This window comes from Sphaerodactylus townsendi, linkage group LG10 (genome assembly GCF_021028975.2).
Source record: "Sphaerodactylus townsendi isolate TG3544 linkage group LG10, MPM_Stown_v2.3, whole genome shotgun sequence".
NCBI classification, from domain to species: Eukaryota; Metazoa; Chordata; class Lepidosauria; order Squamata; family Sphaerodactylidae; genus Sphaerodactylus; species Sphaerodactylus townsendi.
The window spans coordinates 56,312,093-56,334,217 of NC_059434.1; the positions used below are offsets into that span (position 1 = coordinate 56,312,093).

Here is a 22,125-nt window from a genome sequence, read left to right on the forward strand (position 1 = left end):
TTACTGGACCACAACAATTTCACAGCTCCCCCTTCAGGCTTCAAAATTGCATGTAACATTTTAAAAATACTTCTGGATGCCTTCAGAAATGACTAGTTTCAACAATGGATTGTTGGGTCATAAGAAACAAAAAGGTACAGGTACAAAAAGATCAGTTGAAACTTTTATCAGTAGTCCAAAGTCTGGTGTCTACAGTTAGCAGGGCCAAAAAATTAAGTTCATAAGTATTTTGTGTCAATTTCTGGAGAAATATAAATATCTGGAAAGTTGTACAGTCTCTGAACAACTTAGAATGGCTCAAAAAGATCACTAACTATTCCATTATGGTACAGATAAATTTAAACAGGGACAGTTTATACTTCACGTATCTCTCCTGTCACTCTCCTACAACTTCTCACCACGCAATTTAATCCTAGGAATTGTAGCTTGGAAAGGTGTCTACTGCTTACAAGGTGGGGGAGTTGTGCCCATCTGTGCTGATCTTTGTTTCCACACACCTAATCCCCGCATCCCAGTAATCCCTCCACATTTCCACATTCAGAAACACAGAGGAATACACATGTTCCCCCCTCCCAGCCAGAAAATTCAGCTTGGTCATACAGAACATGAAGCTGCAGCTGTCTGCTGGCCTGACCTATGTAAATACTAAGCCTCTCTCATAGATCAACAAGGTTGACTGTAATTAGATTATGCCCTTACCCATGTCTTTAAATTCTTCATTGGCCAATTCCAACCAAGCTACATCCATGTTATTAAGGTCATAGCGACAAACACTTTCCGCCAACGTTCGAATGTCGACGTAACCAAGTTCAGGGGGCTCAGAACCTGAGGAAAGGATGTATTTCCGAGGTCTCATAAATGTAACTGCTTTTGATTCCGACACAACCCTGAAAGTGTAGTAAAGAAGCAGCGTTAATTATACCAGGTTTTAATCCTCCCTGAAATTTCAAAACCTCTTGCTGTGCAATTGCTGCCAGTCGCTTCAGATTACGTGATTGCTATTAAAACACTACAAAATGACCCACTGATCTTCCAGTTGTGAAGCAAGAATGGCTAGAGAAATAAAAACGTACCCAGAGAACAATATCAAAAAGATATTTATGTTAAAATTAACTTGCACAGCTTTAAAAAAATGTTAATCCTCAACTGATGTCTCTTATCAGACTTATTGACTGAAAATCATCACTGCAGTTGCAGAAGGCCAGTGAAATATTAAAAATGCAACACAAATGAAGACTACAAACCGTTACTGTTTAACAAGCTTAGCGCACACTATGTTATACAAACACAGCACAAGTCCACCGAAGAAAAAAGAAAAGAAAAGAAAATATTCCTCAAGCGTACAGAGCTGTTGATAGCTAGTCTGTATGGTTCTTTAACCTTCGGCCCTATCGTCTATAATTATTTACCAGCTTCCTCCTCCCCCACATTTCTAAATATGGATGTAATATCCAACAGCTTCAATGCCTACTTCATATGTCTGGTGAAAAATATCAAAAGACCTTTGCTTCAATGCAATACATGTGCTCAGACAGCTTCTGTGCATGTAGTACACAGGGAAAGCTATCTGTGATACAGTCTTGTGTGTACAATTACAACCAATTTTGTAGTCTGTGCAATGTGCATGTAGCTTTTAAAAATGTCAACATCAAACTATCAGCTGTTGAGAAGGGACAACTGGATGATGGATTCAGTTAGCTTGAGACCTCTCCTCCCAACACACCGATTTTTAAAGAGCTGCTCACATGTAGAAGGTCTGCATAAATTGCTCTGAAATGGGGCAACTATGCTTTTGACTTTTTCTAAAACAAAGTCCAAGTTTTACCAGGAGCTAAATTACGATAAGCTAGGTTAAATAATTTCCTTCTGTAGTGAGAATCTTTCTTTGAAGGAAAACTCCATTCAACAACTCCAGTGAAAGAAGCCTTCCTATACTAGAATAGTTCTCAATTGGTAGAAATTAACCACTGGACTCAATCCTGCCTGCAGGCCTCCACTCCAAAAACTAATCGAAGACACTGATCAAGATGTTAAACAGTCCACCACTACAGAGATTCAGTTTATTTTGGAGTAACATTCTTCCAACCCCTTTAAAGGCATTCTTTGAAAACTGAAAGTCATCAATGCTCATTTGACAGGACTTAGAAGCTCAGATCATTCAAGAGGACTTAAATGCTCAGACCATGAACATCATTTTAATATGGGGCTGGGATATGATTAATGACTTTGCCCCACAGAAGCCCTGTTGCTGGGGGAGCATACCATACCAAAAAGTAAATAGATTAATTCTGGTGGAGTATTCTGTTGTTGAGAGCTAGCTTGTGTAGTGATCAAAAGAAGCAGATTCTAATCCGGAGAACTGGGTTTGATTCCCCACTCCTCCACATGAAGTCTGCTTGGTAACCCTACAGCCAGTCACAGTTCTTTCAGAACCCTCTCAGTCCACATGGAGGCAGACAATGGCATGCCACCTCCTAACAGCTCTTGCCTTGAAAACTCTACAGGGTCGCCATAAGCCAGCTGTGACTTTCTACGACTTGCTACAGAAATCACAAAGTTAGTAATCTGCTACAGTCTATATCAGTGGTGGCGCACCTATGGCACGGGTGCCAGAGGTGGCACTCAGAGTCCTCTCTGTGGGCACGCACAAACAGAGTTTGTCATCTTGGCTGGCCTAGGCCACTGGGCTCAATTATTACCATTAAACCTAACACCTAGTTTTGGGGAAGCCGTGTAGGTAACCCTGTTAAGCACTGTTAAACCCCACTGATTTTCATGCGAAGAACTAAAATGTGATTCTTTACCTGGGAGTAAGCTTGGTTGCTGGCAATGGGGCTTGCTTCTGAGTAAACCCTCCTAGGGTCATGATTCACCCGTTTGAAGAGTTGCACGGTTGCTTCAAAGCAAAGCCACCGACTACCATCAAGCTTACTCCCGAGTAACGCCCACCTCTGAGCCAGCCATTTTTTCTAAACTAAAACTTCAGTATTCAGGTTCAATTGGCGTGTTGGCACTTTGCGATAAATACGTGGGTTTTGGGTTGCAATTTGGGCACTCAGTCTCGAAAAGGTTAGCTATCACTGGTCTCTATACTTGGGTAGTGGGAAGGAATCAGCAGATGACAGATTTTTTTTGGCTCTTGACAAAGATTGAGAATTAATTCTCCTTTTTCCTCTTAAGAATTATGAAGGACAAGAAAAGAGAAAGTGTAATAGGGCTCTAAAAACTGAGGGATGATCCAGTCCACTTCAACAGCATCGACAGCTCCCAAGGAGTCTTTTCTTCTTCTCGTAATATGAGAAAAATGGCACTAACTGTGAGGGAATGCTGGATGGGGAACTTTTATCTAAAACATCATATAAACACAAGAGTGTACAAATGTGAGGATAGGAGATAAAGGCAGACGTAACAACTGTCACTTGATTTTATAATCATAAATCTTTTTTCTATTTTTTGTAAAGCACTCTTTCCTCTTGAATCAAAATTAAAATGTTGGGATTTACACCAAAATGGATTTGACCAAAAAGTTTACCGATGAGGCAAGATAAATTTTCAACATTTACACTAATCTGGTCTGAAAAGGTCATGGAAACATTCATGAATGAAGGCTGGAGGTCACAGACATAATAAAGTGATTGTCTATACAATTGCCTCAAACGTTTCCAGAAAGAAACTGCGTGTTCTACAATGAGAAGTCTAGCCTGCTGTTTAAATAAATGACACAAATTGGAAGAATCCTTATGAACGCTTTCCACAATCACTTTATTTTGGCTGTATGTTAGAAAATGTAGAAATCACAGAATACTTCTTTCTTTGGAGTTTGTTAACTGTGTGTAAGTAGCACTGGGATCTCCGGTCAACAGAAAAAGCGACCAGCTATGTAGGGACATAGGAATTGAGAACCAGAGTGAAATATTGCTTTAGTCCAGAACCTTTTCAGAAACATTATTCCTTTCTTGCTATATTTGGAAACCCTGAGAGGAAATTGCCAGCATAGAGTCAATGTGTGCTTATTTTCCTCAGCAACCATGAAGACAGAAAACATCTCTGTGCTTTATAACCTAAAGGAAGAATTGTAATGACTCAAGGATGCATTCATACATTCACGGATCAGCTCATTCAGTTCACAACATATCTGTCATAGAGTCACCAACTACTGTCCAGCTTCCACGTTGGTTGTGGGAAAGCAAGATCCTCATTACGAACTATTTTCCTGGAATGCTTCCCCCAACATCTGAGCAACATCACAAGACATCAGCTCGGTTGCAAGCTAGGAAGAGTTTCATTTCATGTGGCAGTGAAGAACTCTTCATTAGCCAAAATGCCGGCTCACACACAAGCACCTAAGCTTGCCAAAAGAAGAATTTACTCATACGTAGGTCTTTAACAGTTGAACCACAGTTGATCCACAGTACATCCTGGTAAACCAGCTGACTGGGAAGGACTTCATTTCAAGCAGAAGACCGGAGTCCCAGTCACAATACAAATGTGCGCTTCATATAATAAAAAGTAGCGCTTACTTGTAAGTTAAGCTCATACAGCTCCTTCCTGTACAACAATAAATAACAACATAAAAATCACCCTTCGGGGTATGGGAAATATCAGGGGGACATTTTCCCCCAAAGGACTTTTTCATTTTTTCCGCTGAAAAAATTGGGAAATTTATGGAAGTACTGGAAAAAACCTATGACATATTTTTCTCTTTTTGATTCAGAAAAACCTGGTCTTGCAAAGCATTTCCAACCATACAGAACCTTGATGGAGGAAAAAAAAACATGTTTGCTTCGATATAAACCGAAAAAGTGCAAGCCAAGTAGCTCTAAAGTGCAGCTGGTGAGAGGTTTCCCCCATGGGGCTGACGGCTGCACCAAAGTATACCTGGCTACTGGCTCTGGGACGGTCCCTGGACTGACCGGCACCTGAACTCCCTTCTCCCATTCCTGTCTCCAGGGATCTGCCAGCACATAGTACTCGTCAGCATTCAGCTGGTAAGAGTCAGGTAGCTTCATGGCAGTGATCAAGTCTGTTCTGAACACCTGCAAAGAAAAAAATGGAAAGGAAAAGGGATGAGACACTGACATTTGATATTTATACTTTGTGATTTATAGCTCCAAGGTAACCATGGAGCACAGTGCATAACAAGGTCACTGTATCAGCACTAGAACTAACATGGTCTATTAAGAGGCCAGACAGTTAACTTCACATCAGAATGGTAAAAGAGGGGTGGGAGTCACTCGTAGTTTCAAGGGTCATAGTTATATCATCTGCCTTCCTGGCACAATTCATCATTGATTTGAACCATTTTCAATCCAGATTTCAGAAGCATGATTTGGAAACAAGCTACTCTTCAGTGTGAGAAGGCACACTTTACCAGGTCTGCAGAATGTGCACCTCTAATGGATTACAAAGGAGAAGAGAAACACCATGCACTATTAGAATCGTGGGTTACTTATTTAAATCTTCCTTCAAAGATGCCTTCCAGGTTTCACAAAACCAGAGCCCACTATAGACACATGGCAGAGCATTATTTGCTTTTTATACTTCACATCCCAGGATTGAATCCAGACAGCTATTTCTATAGGCACAAGACTGTCCATGCACAGAACATGGTTTTCCCATCTTTTGATTCTTGGAGCAGCCGAAAATGCCTTCTAAAATCTTGTTCCTAAAGTTCCCTGTCCTCCAATAACAAAATTGGGAGGCATTCCTGACTGCCGTGGGAGGTGGAAGCTGGGAAATCTGTGAGTGGAAACTTTTGTGTCTGCAGAAACATCCAGTCCACATCCTAAGTCTGCATCTGATCCCCAACATTTATAGAAACTAGCAAAGGTCACTCACTGCCTGAGGGAGACTGCTAGTCAAGGCATTCCAGTTTGAGCCAAATGGGCCACTGATCAGAAACAGTCGGTGATAGCTACATGTATCTCTACAAGCCCTCAGCTCAATTATTATGGGAATTCTGATCTCATGGCCCAATTGTCATTATTTTTAACTTCTCCATTCATACTCAAGAGTCTCAGGATATAAGTAAGGGCTGCAAGTAGCACAGGTAGCTAATGTGTCACGAATGCTTATCCATTATATTTGCATACTTGGCAACAGAATTTGACAATTAAAAGCAATCACATTCCTGCTCTTTGGTCCTACCCACCAAATCCTGCACTTCCTAAGACTGAGCTGCAAAAGAAACAGGATGTTTTGCATGTCTCATTTCCCAAAACTAAAGCCTTGATATCTAACGGAAAACACTCTGCATGGTGGATATATTATTTTAATGCACCTTCAAGTGGTCAGAGTGGTATTTCTTACATCAAGGGAAAGTCTGATTTTCAGCATTCTCTCTTCAGGACATAAATATCAGCTCTAACCATGCAATGGTACCTCTAAACAAAATGCTATCATTGTGAATCAAGTGTGGTAAAAATCACCTCATGGTGACTTTTGAAAAAGTAGTATGAGAACTTAACTGACATCTCATCAACTGCATTTTGATACATTCCTATGCTGCACAGCTAGGGATAGAGAAATGTGTACCCACTTAAATAGATATAACGCAGAAGGGGATAAGACTGCAATAATTCTGCACCGAATTGTAGAATTAGCACATGCAGCCCTGCAAAACCCTAAACAGAGTGAGGATATTATTCAGGTAGACACAAAGTAGAAGCACGTTCACAATGTACATCAAATTAATACCTGATTAACTAATGCATTAATTTCAGCACAGCACCACTGCAATGTTGTATACCAAACCAACCACCAGAGGACATGCTGCATGTAGTGGCTTCTCTTTTTAAAATCAGAATATCTGCCAGGGAAGATCGAGGCCAGAAACTCTTGCTGCTGCTCTATATTGCTTACCACTAAAGCACCATCTGCCATCCAGATTTAAAACTGTTCTGCAGCCACAGTTCAACTTTGCTTTGAATACGAAGAATTTCTGAAACTAGTAAAATATCTTGGAAGTTTCAAGAAAGTATCAGCCACAAGCAAACAGGGATGGTGTTAGGCTTACCCTGGCATACACTGTGAACTACAGCCAATGGATCTTTGAAGAAAACCTAGTAGACTGTTCTTGCATGTACTTGATCAGGTCGGATTTGTCACTGCTCATAAGCAAAATAGAACCCACGCTGTGGCAAGTATTAAAGGGGCAAGACCATGCAGGCCTAACCATCTTCCTCTACTCCAGACACACTCCACCCAACGCAAGACTACAAAGCAACAATTATAATGCATGCTTAACACCGCTGCTCTTCAAGGCTCTGCATGAACACTGCCTGCCAAATGCTACATGCAGGGTATTTACCAAGAGTTTAAGGAGGCAGCGGGGAAGGCCACAGTCATTTTGCCACAAAATCTGCCCATGCAGAGCTAGCAAAGAAAACAAGACAGATACTAGCTCTGAAACAGTCCCATATGAAGACGTCTGTTTATAGCAGGCACTGCCAAGCAAAGCACACAACCAGCTCCACTCCACACACCGTTCAACTGGAAAAAGATAGCCACAGGGGCAAAACAGATTTGTGTGGATGCATTTCCTCAAACCACTTACTGTGAGTCAGCGCAATTGGTCCAGAATAAATTATGACTGTGGTGCATGGTTTTATAAATCCCGCTGCTAATTTAAATGTGATTAATGTATCTTGTCCTATATATCCCATCCATTTTCCTCAACTATGTGTCATCAGCCTTTCTGCATTAGTTCCAGCCCTGTGACATGACATATCTGAGTACAGGAACAATACGCATACAGGGGAAGCACCAGCCATGCCCCCTCCCGCACACGTTAACCCACTACCTGGACACAATGTCTCAGTACAAATTCTAGGAACATCTGACCTCAATCATAAGGACAGAACCTATATGAGCACAGCTTGCACATGGGGAGACAGTGTGCTCATATTCAGCCGAATATATGTGGAAGGGGGTGGTCACGTTTGTTCCTTCTTTCCCTAAACATGTTGGCCCTGCACACAGGTATGTTCCAGGTACAGACATTTCTATTCCTTCAAGATTAATGGATTTCTGCAGATTTGGGATCTGCAATTAGTATCGCCTCACTAAGTATGAATGTATATATTTTGTTCATTTCATCTTGTATATCTGAAGAAAGATACAAGTAATCCTTCTGGCAGATTCATTCTGGGAGGTGGACAGATTTTGCACTGTGATGCATAAACCTTTTAAAATGTCACAGGGAGAGAGACTCACTGGCTTTAAGTATCACCAATCAAACTCAAGAGATGGACAGGGGAACCACAAAGTCACTCGTCCAGCTGTGATTGGTAGATTTTCATTATGCCTCCTTGTGCAAAAAAAGGACACATCATACAAGGCTTGAAAGAGATCAAGGCAAAGGTCACAGCGGCCTTAATAACTACTCTTGTCTCTCTACAGAAGCTGCATCATAATCGGTGATTCATAATTCCAGAGACCTCAAAAGCCTTAACGTATTTTCTTTACAGATTGAGAACAGTTGTACAGCCATTCCAGATGAACTAGAAAAAGATGTTCAGGAAAAAGAAATAAAACATGATTTAACATTGTACTGGGGTGGTGGGAGTACAAACACATTACCATCTACTGGATATGTGTACTTATATGGCAACATGTAATTCCAAACTTCTTGCTGATTTCAAAAAGTCTGGGGAAAAACAGAGTGTGAGCATATTTGAGCCTGAACATTTGTGGTGGCTCCCGCCCTGTGAGTTGCTTTGGCTACAAGGCAAAGGATTTAATGGAACATCAAGGATATAATTTCCAAGAATCACCACCTTGTACTGCCATCCCTGCTGCTCTGCAGATGCAATCAGCTTGCCTTGAGCCAACACTGCAGAATCACTGATGTTTGAAAGACTGACTGGCACACAGATCGTCACATATACTGAGCTATGCAAGTGACATTTCACAGTCAACGTATTGGAATCAGAAGAGAAGCATTCAGTGTAAATGAAAGGTAATTCAAAATGGGCATTGTGAGGTAGGAGAGGAGAAAAAAGACCACTTAGAGCAGGAAACCAAACCAACCCTATTCAGTGATATATGGCAGGCATGAGAGTGCAATCAGCAACCACTCTCCCATTTATTTCAATGGAAAAAGCACACTTTTGTATGCATTCCTTTACACACGTGTGTCTGCTTTAGCCACGGAAAAAATGAAATAGTTCACACTTTCAAGAGTGCACATGGGTTTCTTCATCTGGGCAGCAGACTAACTGTGGATAAATAGGGGGAAACCGTTCTGAACAGACCAAGACCCCAAGCATTGGTTATCTTTATCTGGTTATGAAGCCCCAAACATGGTCCAAAAAAGTCGGCCTTCTAAAGCTCCTTTTCTTCTAGCTTTCTTATGTGGCCCAAGGGACATCTGCCAATTTGTAAGGCATGGGCCATGCTGCACTTGGCTGTCCACCTCGAAAAGGTCAAACTGATTTGAATTTCCTCCTATGATCTGAATTTCTCAAACCAACGCACATGAAGCACTGAACGAGACCAAAATTTCTGGTTTAACCACTTTTCCAAACAAAGACTAGTATTCATTCATGCCACATGAATGGCTAGGAAACTACAGAAAACATGCCTAAAATACATTTTCATCGTTCACCGCCGTCCAGAGAGACAGGTTCCCCAATACACGTAGAAATAAAATAAACCTTCGTTTGGGAAGAAAACTAAGGTTGGGTTTGATTACCAAACTAAACTTATTCATGGCTAAATTCTATCTTAACGCTGGCAGGGACTGTGGCAGCAGCTGAGCTCCCTGATCTCCTGGCCAGAAGAAAGGTTGCTGGTTGCCAGCTGAGACGGAGCAGAAAAGGAAAGAAAACAAGTATTAGGAAAAGGAGGCACATGTGTGTTTTAGCAAGATGCAAGAGCATTTCAAAGTAAATACCTCTGATGGTTTTCGATCTTCATGTGTGGAGCATGAACTCCTCTGGTGTCTAGAATGCTGGGACCAGGTTGACAAGCCTAGGAGAGAGGGAAGAAACACATACATGAGAACTCTGCATAGATCTTCCAGTACACGTGCCATTTCAATAGACTTCAATGGGATTATATCATTAAAGCAAGAGCTTTCATTCCACACCTCACTCTTTAGGAAATAGGAAAAGAGCTGAAATTGAGATCCTGCTGAGGGCTGAAAGAACGGTAGACTAGAGAGCTGTGAAGAGAACAAGGCCCCAGAAGCTTGACAACAGCCATTCTCAAGGCGTTGTCCACAAAGGCAGGTGCTACATCAGGGTCTAGGGGAGAGGAAATTCCCTCATCCCTCCATATGAACGCTGACATAAAAGGCTTAGATGACTACAGGTATTAAGACCCAGTTCTGCATTTTTCTATTGTTCTTGTCAATCTTGTGTTAAAAGAATAGAATTTGTATTGGATCTGAGGAGAAGCAAGTTGTTGTTGTTTTTTTACTTGGGAAGAACACGCCTAAGGTCTAACTACTTTAACCAACCCTGACAAACACATACAGCTTCATATATTGTACAGTGCCTAGCTTCTCAAGTAGTGCATGCTGCAAAATACGCAGACCAACAACAGAAATATTAAAAATGTGCACAGCTGGAAAAATGGCTTATATTGTGGTAGAACTACAAATGGCGATAATACAAAAGAGGACTGGAGAGAGGAGTTTGCGACATTGCACAGATACAGTTAACATGTTTTAGAACCAGGATTAAAGAAAATCTACACCCTATTTGCAACCTGTCAGTATCTCAGAAGATAACTAGATGAACTTCTTTGCATTGGTGAAGGAAGTCATTTCAGGACTTGACACAAAAAAGTTGGGAATTTGCTAGCACTGAGGGAAACACTCTCAGCCAGTCCACAGAAAACTGGTCGGACAGTTTTGGGGTTGAGAAATAAATTCAAGAAAATGAGGTGGGGAGAGACAGACTGCACACACATACATTGAAAGGGGGTGGGGATTTTCCAGCCAAATTCCAGGGATCATTGGTAATACAATTTGTGTTTCTCCATATTTGAAAGTGCAATGCATTTCATTTTTCTTTTAAATGGTAGACAGGCTATTTTTAATCAAATCAACAGATATATATCATATACATTATGCAGACATGCATACACATATCTCATCTTCACAGACGGCTTTCTCAAAAAGATAATGAACTACACACATCTCAACTAAATTATACTAATTATGATAACCACAAATCCGGAAATCTTTTTTAGAGAGATTTCATTAAAAAAGCTTGTAAAATCACATGGGATTATTTTTACCCATGCTGCAAATGCAGTGTTTTGATACCTAGGAAACCCAATTAATAAATGTCCTATTCATCAATGTCTACTAAATTGTGTTCTTTGGACCAATTTATATAAGGTGGTTTCTTCTACATAAAAGGACTCCTGCTCAAGCAAACAACATACAACCTGAATGATTATACAGATACAACATGTAGTAACATCTATCAGCATGGTAACAGGAAGAAATGCCATCAGGATTAAATAGTTGTTGGCTGTTTTCATAACCATCTGGTTCAACATGAATTCAGGTGGGTGTCAGTGTAGGGCTATAGTAGAAAAGTAAGGTTCTAATCCAACAGACCAAAAAGATTTCCAGGATATAAGTTTTTGAGAGTTGGGCAGCCCAATTTGGGGGGGGGGGGGAGAGAACCTCCTGGAAGCAGTGTGGGGCCACACTGGCACATTTGCCCACCCGGCCTGCTGCATGGCACCACAGCAGCAGGGACAGCAAACTGAGTGGCAGATGGGCACTGCACAGCTCGGCAGTGTCCAACCTGGAACAGCTTCTGCCTGCAGAGCTGCACCAGCCTAAAGATGGATGCCAATGCGTCTGGGGGTGGGCCTAGGTGTAGACTTCAGATTTATGCCATGGTAGTACAAATCTCTGTCCTCAATGGGTTTGTTTAGGTGGCAGCAGGTGTTTTTTCCCTGCAGCTTTCAGCGCCGCCTAGCGCTGCAATGGAGGGAGTGCAGTGCTGCCTTTGCTGCGCCATCCCCAGCCACTGACAAGCTCAACCCCCCCACCCCACCCCCAATGTGGAATTGGCTGTAAGCTCCCTTCATCAGATACCAGGAAATCTTGTGGGTCTCTTAGGTGCTACTGGACTTGACTTTTGATTCAACATGTCCAGGCGGAATGTGCATAACGACAGTCAGGTCTATTCACACAGAAAGTCAAATATTTTGAATACCAACCCATAAGCCAAACACAAGGACACTAGGCAAATACTGGGGCATGACCATCTCCTAGCTGGTGTGCTTCCCAATAAACACAGATGTGCTATACTTGAAGCATCTCTATGTAATTCTTATGATGTTAATTTTAAGCTTAGGTGCAAAGTCCAAAAACTGAAGAAAAGCATGGGGAAGCTGTTCTCCAAGCAAACTAAAAATATTATGTACACTGCAGCTGGCCTATTTTTAAAATGCTGCTTACTAACAGGTGGGACAAAGAAGTGTGAGTGAAGCTCCACATGCACGGCAGACCTTTCCAATTTCCTCCCTCCTGCTGCAAAAACATGTGCTCTGATAAAGGGCTCCTGAGCATTATAAAATCTTCCTTTTTGAACAAAAAAACTTTTTAAAAATGATTTAAAAAAAACAAATCTATTTGCTCAGATGACTATAGTTTTTATAAGCTGCTCAAGAACTTTAGACATTTTAATTTGTTAGGAGTTTCCTCATATGGAGTTCCATAAGCGCAGTCAAAAAATACTACATTTTGTTCTCACATAAGGCTATCTTAAAGTTAGCACCATAGCAAGGATTCCTTTCATACCATATCTTCACAATAACCCCTTTCTGTCAATTCATACAATAATGTATCCACTTTCATAGACATAATATAAATTAAAATTACCCATTTAATAACATTATTTCAAAAGGGAAAGAATACACATGTACTTAAACCTCCCCCAATCCCCAATGGGTCTTAAGAGTGGGTCTTAAGAATGCTTAACCATGGCTGAGTTCTGCCATGTAATTTCATTTCAGTTTTAACTTCTGTCCCAAATTAAAGGTTCACAGCACTAGATACAGTTTCTCTGTCTGTGTTTTGAATGTATTCTTGTTTTGTACTTCAAATGTCTGGTAACACTCTAGAGCCTATTTTATATGCCTAATAAAGGTGGTTGTTGTTGTTGGGTTCAAGGCATATAACAATTGAGGGGGAGGGAAAACAGAGTAATTAATGTAGAAATTACATCTTCTGCCAGTCCTCCTGTCTCAGTACAGGAAATTGCAGATTTGACAGCTGGTTTAAAAAAATGGAAAAGCAGCTGGATCTGTCTTAATTATTCCAGAGATTTTGAAATTAGATCCAGATTTGTGGATCCTCTCTTGGCGGCAGTGCTCACCATAATTAATAATACGGGTATCCTACCAAATAGCTGGCGATTTGCCATTACAGTACCTATCTATAAAAAGTGTGACCTTGCCGATCCTTCCAATTACTGGCCAATTAGTCTTTTATCGGTAACTGGAAAGCTTTATTCAAAATTCTTATTAATTAGGTTACAAACCTGGCTGGATCGGGCTAAAATTATCGGACCTGAGCAAGCTGGATTCCGTATGGATAAATCAACCTTGGACCACTGCTTAGTACTTTCACATTTGGCAAATAAATATTCTACTCCTAAAGCTTCCAAGTTATTTGCTGCCTTTATTAACTAAAAAGGATCCTTTGATTCTGAAACAAGAAATCTCTTGTGGGACAAGATGAGGCAATTGAATGTTGACCCCAGACTATTTCTGATTAGACAGATGTACATCAATACTGCTTGTCAAATTAGATGCTCTAATGAAGGTCATCTAACTAGTAGAATTAGTACCACATGCGGGGTTAAGAAGGGTTGCATATTGGCTCCTACTTTATTTAATTTATTTTTGAACAATCTACCTCATGCTTTAGCACTGGTGAATGGTCATAGTCCTAAACTACATTCTACCCATGTTCCCTTAGTATGCAGACGATGCTGTGTTATTGTCTTTGTCCAGCATTGGCCTTAAAAGCTTAATACACTGCTTTGCCAACTACTGTGAAGTGAATAAATTGGAAATTAGCTATGTTAAATAGAACAGATCAAATACTTTTGATATCTTGCTTTAGATATACTTTGTCATGGCTCTCACAGCGACATGCAGTAATTACTTCTGAACATACAAACATTACGGCAATATATCGCTTTTTCTATAGTAAGGATAACCAATACATTCCTGCTGTCCTGAAAGTTTTTGAGGCTAGGATTGGTTCCCTGTTATTGTATGGCTCCCCCATCTGGATTTCGGCAATAAATAAATCACTTAATATATTACATTCCAAGTTTCTTCAGAAACTAATGGGGCTCCCTAGATGTGTGACTTACACTGTGCTGTGCATAGGGAAGGGCCAAACTACTCTTGAAACTTTGGCATGGATGAGGGCCATACAATTTTGGCTGCCTATACACTTTCAAGCAGGCGCTAATAGCTATATTTCCTTTCTGTTATCAGATCACTTTATTTCAGAGTGGTATACTCTGATTCTCAGCAAGATGAAAGCAATTGGTTTGCCTTCGGAATCACTTTGCATGCTTACGAATGTGGAAGCCTGCAGATTAGTCAAGAACAGACTCTAGGATCTTGACTTTCATAACTCAATCCTTGCAGTTCAGACAACTTGTTCCCCTACCACAGGAGTCAGCAACCTTTGTCACCCAGGGAGCCATTTGGACCAGTTTTCCATGGAGCAGAGGGCACTTGGAGCCACAGATACTTTTTGACATTTGAAATGAGGATAGCACTGTATATGTTGGGTTTTTTGCCTTTACACTTTGTATAGACAGTTGTAGTGTGTTGCTTGTGGAGTCAATGGGGTGCTACAGAGAAAAATTTATTTTATTTGTTTAGAGAACACATTTTGAACATTTTTTGTGGGGGTGTGCGGGGAAAGGGTGGAGCCTCGTGGGCACGTGCACTGGGGGGAGAGAAGGTGTGCAGGAGACCCTTTTTTGTAGCGGATGGCTCAGTGGTGGCAGCTGAATGCCTGCTATGGCAGGCGTTGTGGCCACAGCTTGCCTGGGCAGCTGGGTTGAGGTTTGGGACACCAGGACCTCTGAGTTGTCTGGCACAGAGTGCTCCCTGCCTGCTTTTGTCCTCTTTCTGACTTTCCCTGGCACCACCTCCTCCTCCGTTGCCCCCACCTCGTCCTTTTTCCTTCTCCTGGTCTCTCACGCCCTCCACCTTCTTCGTCTCACTCCTCAGCACACCGCCCTCTTCCGCATGCAGCCCTCCACCTTTTATCCCCTCCGGAGCTTGCCAAATTCTCTTCACCTCGGCCCCGTCTGGGCGCTGGTTCCTCCTCCTGCTTCCCTCCTCCTCGCCCGTCCGGGTGTCAGTTCCAGTGCCTGCTGGCGCCTTCTGTGGCTGGGGCCGCCGTCCCACTGCGCGGGCGCAGCTCCCCTTGCCACCCACCACCCTGGCCAAGTCTGCAGGCTCCACGCCACGCCGCCGCAGGCCCTGTCCTTCCTCTGGTCCCAGCCAGCTGACTGGGGCCAGGCTCGGTAGCTGCCTGCCGCTCCGCCGCTGCTGTCGACCTTAGCAGAAGGATGAGGGCTGCTGCCAGCCGCTCTCACTTGCTGGGGCCAGCGTTCTCTGTGAGGTCCAGGGAGGAGAGACTCTCTGCTCCCGGACAGCTGTGTTGTGTCTGGAGCTGCTGTGCAGGGGTGGGGGAGCCGCAGGTTCCCAACCCCTGCCCTACCACATTATTAATTCCATGTGAACAAGGAGTTACGGCAGAATATCTCCACATCTTGATTTACCCCACCCAGAGGAGAGCCTTGACTATCGAATGATGTAATGTGTTACCATCAGCTCTTTTGGATGGGAGATACAAAAATGTGGAATGCTCTAAAAGGGTTTGTTCTTGTGATTTGGTTATATTTTTATTTATTATTTTATTTATTGTTAAATTTATATACCGCCCTTCCCCAAGGGGCTCTGGGCGGTGAACAACAAAGTAAACAGACAAATAGAGCACAAATAGAATAAAATTATAGATAAATAATAGGCTCCATGAGTCCTAAAATCACTAAAACTCCAATAAATACAACATTACATACAGCTTCCAGGCATCGGACATTAAAATTTCAATAAAAACCCTCCCCAGAGAGGCGGGAAGAATGGTGGGTTGCATAGATGATAAAAGTCCCAATATGTAGGCAGGACAACCAAGAGGGGGGCGCACCAATCAGCAGCCAGCTCACCCAAAAGCCCAGCGGAACAACTCGGTCTTACAGGCCCTGCGGAACTCACCAAGATCCCGCAGGTCCCAGACAGATGGAGGAAGAGTGTTCCACCAGGCAGGGGCCAGGGCTGTAGAGGCCCTGGCCCAGGTGGAGGCCAGCCGCATCATTAAGGGGCCGGGGGCCACCAGCAAACGCAGAGGCCATGTAGGGACATATGGGGTAAGGTGGTCCCAAAGATACTGGCAGTCCCGAAGATACTGTTGAAACACTTGATCATTCTTTGTTTGTATGCCCCAAACATGATAAGATATGGATGAAATACATGAACTCCATTTTTTGCAGTGTTCCCAATGGCAAGAGTGTTATAAAATTCCATATCTCCTGAATAGTTTTGATGCACTTTTTTTGTGAGAATGTTGCAAATTTCATTCTTGAGATCAGTAATTTCTAATCGTGTTTTTTCTCACTTGTAATTTTTCTTTATTATACATATCTGTTTTGTAATGTTTTGGTTTTGTATTCCAATAAAGGCCGTTGTTGTTGTTGTACTTTGTGCCAGTGACTGTCATGTCAAAAAGAAAGATTTACGGTACTTTAAAAACGTCTTGAAGCTGGTTCCAGCTAATGCAGATTATGTACCAAATCAGGAATCTGTGTGACCAAGAACATGTATCACAAATTGGTAAATTCATGTGACTACTGTTGATATAACACTAATATCTGTATATTAACATTTAGCTGCCACTGTAATCATTCTGAAGCAATACAGTTGCAGATGTTTTTTCTCAGACTCACCCAGGACACATTTTTTTGGGACAACAAACTAACTATAAGCCCCTTTCCCTCAACAAGTGTGCTAGATTGTGAATGAATTTTCCAGAGTTAATCCTGTAGATTAATGGACTCTCAATGATGTTCAGAAATGTTCACCTTAGATGACTTCTCCATGGAAAAAGAATAAATCTGGCTATCGGTGATCCTTCTAACATAGAAAATTACTTGTCTTAATTATTTTCCAATGATTGAAGGTTTCAATCACTAGAAGGAAGTATGTTGATAGTAACTTTGATTCTATTTCTTTAAGAAAGTTGTTGCACATAAGCTGTTGTTAAGCTACATACTTGACATGTCAGGAGAGTCAGCATGGAGAGCCTGTAAGGTGTAATCAAATCAAACCTTTTATTGGCATAATAAACAATACAGATTAGTACTAATAACTGAGTAAAACAATCATGGTTGCAACTTAATGTCATAGCACAGGTACTTAGCCACCGTTTCAGAGATAGCGGAAGAATCATTGTTTAAATTAAAAGGTAAAAAGAGCCAGCATGGTGTGATGGTTAAGAGCAGTAGACTCTAATCTGGAGAGCCAGGTTTGATTTCCCACTCCTTCACATGAAGACTGCTAGATAACCGTGGCCTAGTCACAGTTTGCTTCAAACTCTCTTAGCCCCACCTACCTCACTGTGGGGAAGAGAGGGAAGGCAAGCTGCTTTAAATTTCCTTTAAAAGGTAGAGAAAAGCAGGGTACAAAAACTAACTCTTCTGGCAAACATTCCCTATGTGGATCAATTATAACTGCTGAAATATTTGATTACTAGCAAATTTTTGTACAGATAGGAAAATAACAATGAAATCCATCCAGCAGAATTATTCTAACCTAAACGTACATTCTTAGGTTGGACAGCAGAAGCTCTGCAAGAGTCGCTTTGTTGTTGCCTTAAATTTTTATGGGGCCATCATGTCTGATTTTATCTTTAGCTGGGTGGATAAAGTTTGGGAATATTTTAACGAAATTCCTCTCACTAAGGGTGAGGCATATACGTATGCAAAACGCAAACAGTGAAACAAAGAAATGCAAGGCCTGGTAGCCCAAATGAAACCGAAGATAGATAATTATGAAGCTACTGCAAGGTAAACTGTATATGTCTAATAGTATAACCAAATCAGTATTTTTGATATAATTGTAAAACTAATCTGAAAAGTTCTTATTGTAAAAATGATACCTTCATCTGGTTGTAAATGTTAAGATCCATACCAGCAAGGATGAGTCTTTATGTAGAAAACCATGATTTAAATCTAGTTTCACTGATGAGTTATTTAAATTGTGGTTTAAATAAATTTTTTAAAAATGGTCTATAATGGTTGAAATTACAAGACAATAAACTGTAGAGTTTTAGAAGAGAGGCACGCTAGCTTCAATAACATTTTCAGACTTAGATCTGCAATACTGCCCTGTGTCTTCTCATAATGCTCGAAACTACAAGACTGCCAAATTATATGACTCAGGCTTTCTTTTTCCTTTGAAAGGATGCTCCAAGAGAATCAATTTTCCAGTGTTCTCAGTCCCTGTCTGGGGAAAGCCCAGTTTTTCTAAGGACACTCACTTTTTCCAGGGAGGATCTTTATACGGTTACAGGCATCCTTTAATTATATTTATCATCTACTGTGAGCTTTAAGGACATTAAAAAAAACCCCCACAGTAGTACTGTTGGAAGTTAATTTTATCACTATGGTTTTGATGGATAATCCCTGGCAGGTAAGGTCCGCAGTAGCACATCACAGACACTTGTTGGTGAGCAGCAGGGACAGGATATTAGGAAAAACTCTGAGTGTCCAAAATTAAAACTAAGACGCCAAAAGATCACAGATGGAGAATCAAGCAGGGGGGGCTGGAAGAAAACGGGACATTGCGCTTTTAGGTGGACATTGACATTAAGGGAGACTGAATTTCTAGTCACTGTTATGGACACCCTGCATACTGCCTTTGTTATGAACCCTTCATACTGCTTCAAACATTTTCTGGAAGCCGACTTCAAGTCTGCTTTTTCCTCATGTGTAATGTTTCTGTCCATAGATTTGGGGAGGGGGATTTTCCCCACCACTGCAAGTTCTTGCAGGTCCCTCACTTTGTGTGTGCAAGGATGGATTTGGGAAGGTAGCCCTTAATATGACACATTGTTCAAATCTATTTAATTTAACTTAGAAATTAAAAAAGGTTTATAATAAAAGATCTAAAAAACTTCAATCACATACACACACAAAAGACTAAACTCATCTAATGAAAACAACAACTGATAACATTTGGCTTAGAAAGCAACAAAACAGCTCATTCTGCTGATTTTGGGAGAGTTTCCACTAGGAAAGAAAGTTTACAAACATAATTAATTATCACTAATAACCTGCCACTTGTACTATGTACAAGTAGAAAAATCACTCCATCTCATTAATGCATAATTGAGCATATACTGAACATCATCACTCTATATATTTTCTGTTGCAAATATTTCTATACAGACTTCTTTTCCCAGAGGACACAGAGATAGAGATCCAACATTTTTAAAAATGAAGAAGTCTCCATGAGCTGCCAGAGCATATCCAGTGTCCCAGGGAGCACACCCAGCAACCAATATGCTACTCTGCATGGCAGAAGATTAGCTACAGAGCGGATAATGCGGCACACTGTTGTCAAACCAGCTACAGAGCATCCAGCCATGTCCCAAGAGAGCTTCAGGCTGCTATCATTTCATTGACACTTCAAAGCCTGAGCACTCTTGGAGACTGCACACATTTTCCCCTTCTGTAAATACAATGCTGCTAACGCTGCTAAATCAGATAGCACAACAGAGTTTCCAACATAGATGCTCGCCTAGCTGCTGCTGCTTCTTAGTGCTAACATTTCCATCTGCCAAGACTCTTTCTGGGCACTCTTGGAGTGACAGTGGGCACAGTTGCCAACAGCACAATGGGTTGAAAAACCATGCAGCTGGAGCAGAAAGTTGAAGTGGTTAGAACAGGCTAAGCTGCCAACCTCTCATCACAAAACCTTAGTTCAGACTTATGCCTCAGCCTGCCAAGATCACAGAATCACAGACAATCCACCCATCGGTCCCACACAAGGCAAAGCACAATGCGCCACAGTCCAAGGGCAAGTGCTCTGTGAAAAACGGCCTGCAAAATAAATAGTTCCAAACCAGAAGACAGAAGTCCAACGTGGATTGCGTTGACCTCAATGCACCTAAGATTACTGTAAATACTCCACTTACTATAATGTGCAGCTATATCATATATGCTTGCCCATAAATTGCTTGATGTCCAGAAGGCTCGGGATACAGATACACATTCAAGGCCCTTTACCACTGGCAAATCTGCGATCAGTTTGCCTCTTCTAAAGCAGTATATAACATTATTATTCATCAGCTAATTCTTGCAACAACGAAGGCAGAAAGAGTGAGAGAACCCAGCCAGTGGTCCAAACACACACACCCAGAGAGGATACTAGCATGCCTGTCAACTCATGCCTACACTTTACACATTTGTGGCACTTTGACAGCCTGCAATGAGAAGCTCAGTCTTGTCAAATTTACACCAACCTTCAGAACTGGCTGTTTGTGAAAGACTCTTACTTGTCACAGAGCACTAGGCATGTGGCTTATACGAGACTAAGAAAACTTGTTCAACAGCACAACAGCTTCCTATTTCAATTGCTGCTACACAGCAGGATACGTTTCTATACAGCAGGATATGTTTCTATACACTACACTGTGTTTTCTACTTATCTGATAAGTGTGGCCTGGTTTTCTCAGTCTGCATAAATACTCATGTAGACCAAAACCATATGGCAGAAAGCCTGTGGTAAAGACACCAGTCAGAGCTTCACTAGTCCGTAACTAGCCTTTTCCCCCCATGTGTATATGTGGTTAAGAACTTAACTGCGGCATCTGGCAATTCAGTAGATTTAGTCATGATAGTAAAATATAGAGATTTGTGTTTGCCCCTTCTCCTATTCTATGCAACAAGCAGTATTTTCCCAATTAAAACACTTTCCCTTTCACACCCATCGTTGCTGAATGGTGATTCACTGTAGTCAGCTATTTTAAATCAAAAGAATGTTGGGGGCCAATGAAAATTGTTCATCTAATTAACAGACCTAGGAAATTCAAAAAGCAATTTGAGAGCCACATGAAACATCTTTCAAAAAGGAGGAAGTGCAAATAACAAAGAAATGTGGAAAAAACAAGATACAGGGTTACAAAGAAAAACTAGAAGGCATTAGGGAAAAATTGAATGGTTGAGGAGCTGGAGAGTATGAAGGAGAAGGGCAACTGGAAAGAAAAGGATTGCCGAAGTCACGCACAAGGATCAAAACTTGGTCCATTCAGGTATACTAGCAGTAAAAACCCATTTTAGAAGGCCATAAAATAGGCTTTAGGAAGGGGGGGATGGAAAGCGCCAGACAAGTCCCCTACCCACCATCTCCTGGGGCTTCTGCAACCTATCCCAGGCCCCCCACAATGCACTGTGTGCTGCTTCTTGGGTCAGGTGTTTGGGATGGGCGGAGAGTACACATATGAATGGAGGGGGGGCTATGGCGGGCCGAGCAAGAGAGTGGCTTGTTGCCCATGTCCCAGTAGCATGGCTTGGGCTTTTTTTTTTTTTTTGGTGGTGGTTGAGAGTGCGTAGGGGAATGGGGGAATGGGGAGGGCTTGTGGAGAGGCCAGCTTGGTTTGAGGGGGAGATGCGGGAGGGAATGATGGGGGCTTCTGCCAGGGCCCGTAGGTGCTTGGGTTTTGGGGAGGTTTGCGAGTGAATTTGGAGGAGTTCTGGCAGGGCGAGTGGGAGAGCAGCTTGCCATCCTTCTAGTAGCACAGTTTGGGTTTTGGTGGGTGGAGGATGTGCAGAGGAAGGAGGACGTCTTGACATTCATGATACACACTTCCTCAGGCTGAAGAGGCTCAAGTTTATTGCTTAAACTTACACTTACTAGCACATTATTGTCACAAGAGACTGACCTTTCAAAAATTCTAGAGGTTCTTCAGCGATCGTTTGTCCAACCAACATCTGTAGTTGCCCTTACCCTACTGACAGTGCATTCATAAGCAAGTAGCTTCCTGTCCACTGAAAGTAG

General features: G+C 41.8%; 1 protein-coding gene across 5 annotated transcripts in view; it reads right to left on the reverse strand.

Annotated features, from left to right (window-relative positions):
- JADE1 (jade family PHD finger 1) overlaps positions 1-22,125 on the reverse strand; it is a 71,528-nt gene that overhangs the window by 21,488 nt on the left and 27,915 nt on the right. For 3 of the 5 annotated variants that reach the window (XM_048509384.1, XM_048509382.1, XM_048509385.1), the window contains exons 3-6: positions 9,896-9,972; positions 9,730-9,801; positions 4,879-5,039; positions 700-887 (exon numbers count right to left, since the gene is read on the reverse strand). In XM_048509384.1, the coding sequence (XP_048365341.1) occupies positions 700-887; positions 4,879-5,039; positions 9,730-9,801; positions 9,896-9,972 (498 nt within the window). Of the gene's footprint in view, positions 1-699; positions 888-4,878; positions 5,040-7,794; positions 7,798-9,704; positions 9,802-9,895; positions 9,973-22,125 lie in introns of those variants that run through there. The other 2 variants (XM_048509387.1, XM_048509386.1) reach the window with 2 other exon arrangements.